Here is a 4,832-nt window from a genome sequence, read left to right as displayed (position 1 = left end):
AATTAATATAGTTTTAGTTATGGTACTTGTTGAGCACTTACGCTGTTCTAAGCACTGAGGTAGATACAGACCTCCCCCCGACCTGCCTGCCCTGCCCTCAGCAGCTCTTTTCAAAGGCCACCCTCCCTCCTTTCTTCCTCCTTGAAGGTATTTTGTTAAGCACTTACAATGTGCCAAGCACTGTTCTAAGAGCTGGATTTGATGCATAGTAATCAGGTTGTCCCACTTGGGGCTCACATCTTAATCCCCATTTTACAGATGAGGTCACCGAGGCACCAAGAAGTTAAATGGCTTGCCCAAGCTCACACAGCAGACAAGTGGCAGAGTTGGTATTAGAACCCTTGGCCTTCTGACTCCCAAGCCCGTGCTCCTTCCACTGTCAGGATGATTTCCTCTCTTCTCCCTCTTTTCCTTCTCCCCTTCTTCCTCTCTCATTGCTCCCTCCTGCTCTTCTCACTCCTCTGCCCCTCTCTTTCTCCCTGCTCCTCTCCCTCACTCCTGGGCCCACTCCGCCTGTTCCCCTGGGGCCCTCCTGTCCCAGCCCGTCCTGACCAGACTCTCCCCTGCCTGCTTGCTCCCTCCTGGGCTGGCCACCATGTACATCTTCCAAATCCGGATGAAGAATATAGAGGTCGGCAGTCTTCCCCTCCCTCAGCACCTTCCCCATTTCCCCCTACTGCCGTCTGTTCTTTCGTCTGGGCTGGGGGGAGGGGGGAGATCTCACCCCCACTTCCTTTATCTTCTCCCTCCTATGCCCCCCAACCCCGCCATCCCTATTTTCTCCCCACTTCCTTTGCCTCCCTGCTACCCCCACCTCCCTCTTCCCAAATCTCTCCCCTGCAACTACCTTAACCTTCTTTCCTCTCCTCCTCCTCTGCTCCTCCTCTGCTCCCTGCTACACCTACCTCCGTCCCCCACCTCTTTCTCCCCCAGTCTCTTTCCCCTGCTATCCCTTCCCTTGCTTCTTCCTCCCGCTTCTTCCCCATTTCCTCCCCATCTCCTCCCCCACCTACTTCTCCCCAAACTCCTCCCCCATGTCCTCTTACCATCATTTCCCCTGCTAACCCTACTTCCTTTCCCCCAGTTCCTCCTCCCCATTTTCTCCCCCCACTTTCCCCCATTTCCTCCTCTTCTACCCCTACCTTTTTCCAACTTCTTTATTCCCCTACCTCCTCCCCATCTCTTCCCCTACCTCCTTCTCCCCCATCTCCTCCCCCTGCTACCCTAACCCCTTCTTCCACATCTTCTTCCCATCTCCTCCTCTGCTACGCCTACCTCCTTCCCCCCACTTTTTCCTCCCCATCTCCTCCCCCGGCTATCCCTATTTCCTCCCCTCACTTACTCCTCCCCATCTTCTACCCCCACTGTTCCCCATTTTTCTCCTTGGCTACTCTTACCTCCTTTTTTCCCCACTTCTTTCTTCCCCCATCTCCTCCCATCTCCTCTTCCCACCTCCTTCTCCCCCAATCTCTTCCCCTCTCAATCCCACCCTCCTCCCCAATCTCCTCCCTGTTACCCCTATCTCCCCACCCCCTACCACCGTTCCTTTTTTTCCTCAATCTCCTCCGCCCTGCCACCCTTCCCCCTCCCCAACCAAGCTCCCTCAGGGCCACCTGACCCTTGAACCTGGCCTCTGACCGCCATCTGTGCCTTGGCTGCTCCCCTGCTCATCCCTCTGGCCACCATCGTCACCATCGCCGGGTTTGGAGCTAACTCAGTGTCCGTGTACTCTCCCTTCAAGACGGCCGTCGTGTGAATAGCAGGCCCCAGGACCTGTCCGGCAGTCAATCCATTAATCGATCAGTCTGTGGCATTTATTGAGCACTCACGGGTCCAGAGCACTGCACTAGTGCTCGGGAGACTACAGTAGAACAATGTAACGGACACACTCCCTACGCACGGTGAGCTTACAGTATAGAGAGGGAGGCAAAGTGACAGAGTGTAGGGATAGAAACCCAAGTGCTTTGGAATAGGGATGGGGTGAGTATCAGTGGCTTAAGGGGCATCCATACAGCAACTACTCTCCCTGCCTTCAAAGCCTTATTGGAGGCACATCTCCTCCAGGAGACCTTCCCCAACTAAGCCCTCCTCTTCTCCCACTCCTTTCTGCATCTCCCTGGCCTGCCTCTATATTCATCACCCAACCCCCATAACTGGCTCCAGAGCATGCAGGTACATATCTGTAATTTATTTCTAATTAATGTCTGTCTCTCCCTCTAGACTCTAAGCTTGTTTTGTAGGGAGGGAACGCGTCTGCTAATTCTGTTGTACTGGGCTCTTTCAAGCACTTAGTACAGTGTTCTGCATACACTAAGTGTTCAATAAATACCGCTAATTGATCTATTGATTCAGTTCCTGTTCAGGGCTGCTTGGGTTTGGTGGGGTTGAATTATGTTACAACATAATTAAATCAATCAGTGGTATGATCAATCAATTAGTGAGTACTTGCTGTGTGGGGAGCACTGTACTGTTTGGGATTACAACAAAACCATACAGTCAATCAATCAATAGTATTTATCAAGTATTTACTGTATGCAGAGAACTGCACTGTTTGGGAGAGTACAATAAACAGAATCGGTAGACACGGTCCCTGCCCACACCGGGCTTGCAGTCTAGAGACGAGCTAACAATCAATGCTATCGATTGGGTTCTCTCTGTGTGCAGAGCACTGTATTAAGTGCTTTCACGAGTACGATATAACAGATTTGGTAGACATGGTTTCTGCCCACAACAAGCTTAGAGTCTAGACACGTGTTTACAATCGATGGTACTTACTGATCTCTTACTGTGTGCACTGCACTAAGCGCTTGGACGAGTACAATATAACAGAGTTGATAGACACGTTCCCTGCCCACAATGAGCTTCCAGTCTGTAGGTGGGGGGGGGGGGCGGAGGATGGGAAGTTCAGAAATGTCATTTTCAGGGGGACACTACAACTGCTTAGCGTCTTTCCTAACGGATGCCATCTTGGGCTTCAGCCTCAGCAGGTCCAAAAACCCAGAGCCATGGGAGAACGTGGATCCTACCCAGCCTCAAAAGGTAGCGGTCCCACCTCCGCCCCTTCTTCTGAAGGGCCCCTCCGTCCCCCGCTGAACAATGGCAGGCTCCTTGACCTGATGAGCTTGAACCTGAATCCAATCCTCTCAGAGGGGCAGTTGCCCGCAGCCTCCCTGCACTGCTCTTCCCTGCCCTCTGGGCCCCTGGAAGAGGGGCATTGGTGCCACTTCTCGGTGTGTGGGTGGGGAAGGGAGGACGTACGGGGACATTTGGGCAGGGTGGGCCGGTCGACTTGGGAGAGCAGGTGGACAAGAAAGGCCATCACCTGGATCTTTATGATCCCAGTCTGACCCAGGGATGAGGAGGGACACTGTGGGAGTGAAACAACCATTTTGTTTTTGTTTTTTATGGTATTTGTAAAGCACTCACTGTGGGCCTGCCACTGTACTAAGCATTGGAGTAGATACAAGCTAATAATAATACGCTTACTATGTGTCAGGCACTGTACTAAACATTAGCATAGATATAACCTAATCTGGTTGGACACATCCATGTCCCACGTGGGGCTCACAGTCTTAATTCCTATTTTACAGATGAGAGAACAGAGAAGCAAATGGACATTTTTAATGCTATTTGTTAAGTGCTTATTCTGTGCCAGGTACTGTACAAAGTACTGGGGTAGATACAAGCTAATCTGGTTGGACACAGTCCCTGTGCCACATGGGGCTCACAGTCCTAGTCCGCATTTTACAAATGAGGGAACTGAGGCACAGAGAGGTGAAGTAACTTTTCTTAATGGCATATTTTAAGCGCTTACTATGTGCCAGGCACTTGTTCTAAGCACTGGGGTAGGTAGAAGGTAATCTGGTTGGACACAGTCTCAGTCCCACATGGGATTCACGGTCATAGGGTTCACGGTCTTAATCACTATTTTACAGATGAGGTAACTGAGGCCCAGAGAAGTGAAGTGACTTGCCCAAGGTCACCAAGCTGACAAGTGGCAGAGCCAGGATCAGAACCCATAACCTTCTGATCCCCAGGCCCATGCTCTGTCCACTAGGCCATGCCGTCGCAGTCCCTGTCCTACATAGAGCAGAGAATTATTTTCTGGGTGAAAATCAAGCGAAATCACTTTCTATTCACTTATCCATCAGCAATATTTCCCAAGCACCTACTGTCTGCATAACAGTATACAAAATACCCGGGAGATGACAATAATGTTAATAAATACCATTCCTGCCCTCAGTCAATCAGTTCGTGTTTGTTGCACACTTACATTGTGCAGAGCACTGTACTAAGCACTTGGGAGAGTACAACATAACAATGTAACAGAAAAGTTCCCTGCCCACAGTGAGCTGGCAGTCTAGCAGGGGAGGCAGAGATTAATAGAAATAAATTAATTACAAATATGGACATAAGGAACTTAGGAAGCTTAGGATCTAGCAGAATGTATTCTCCAGGGTTGCGGTTCCTGGAACACAGGTTTTGTCTCTCTGCTCTGCAGTTACTCTCGATTAACCAGCAGTGGAAACCCATCAAGGAACTGCAGAAGGTGAGAAGGCTGACCAAGTGACCAAGAGACCGAGCCACCAGACCCCAGCCGCCGGGAATCCAGAGGAATCACCTCTGCGCAAATTCACCTTCCGAACCAGCACACGGAGATAATTCCGCTGCATTCTCGGGGTCACCCCCAATCTGGGGACCTTCTTGGTCCGGGGTCTCCCGCCTCACGGAGGGACCGCCTTGCAGGCTGGCGACAGGACAAGTGGCATCCTACCTTAACCCAGCACTCCCAGTTTGGCGTCCACGGCCTTCTCTGGAAAGGTCAGTGGTGG

The 4,832-nt window shown here is 51.2% G+C and overlaps 1 protein-coding gene across 1 annotated transcript; it reads left to right on the top strand.

Annotated features, from left to right (window-relative positions):
* Positions 1 to 595: 595 nt before the first annotated feature.
* LOC119925417 (normal mucosa of esophagus-specific gene 1 protein-like) lies at positions 596 to 4,570 on the top strand. Its single transcript, XM_038743498.1, has 4 exons — positions 596 to 632; positions 1,668 to 1,752; positions 2,979 to 3,039; positions 4,502 to 4,570. Exons 1-4 carry the CDS (start codon positions 596 to 598, stop codon positions 4,568 to 4,570), a joined length of 252 nt encoding a protein of 83 aa, XP_038599426.1.
* Positions 4,571 to 4,832: the final 262 nt, after the last annotated feature.

This window comes from Tachyglossus aculeatus, chromosome 3 (assembly GCF_015852505.1).
Source record: "Tachyglossus aculeatus isolate mTacAcu1 chromosome 3, mTacAcu1.pri, whole genome shotgun sequence".
In the NCBI taxonomy this organism is placed as follows: Eukaryota; Metazoa; Chordata; class Mammalia; order Monotremata; family Tachyglossidae; genus Tachyglossus; species Tachyglossus aculeatus.
This window is presented reverse-complemented; position numbering and strand designations above follow the sequence as displayed.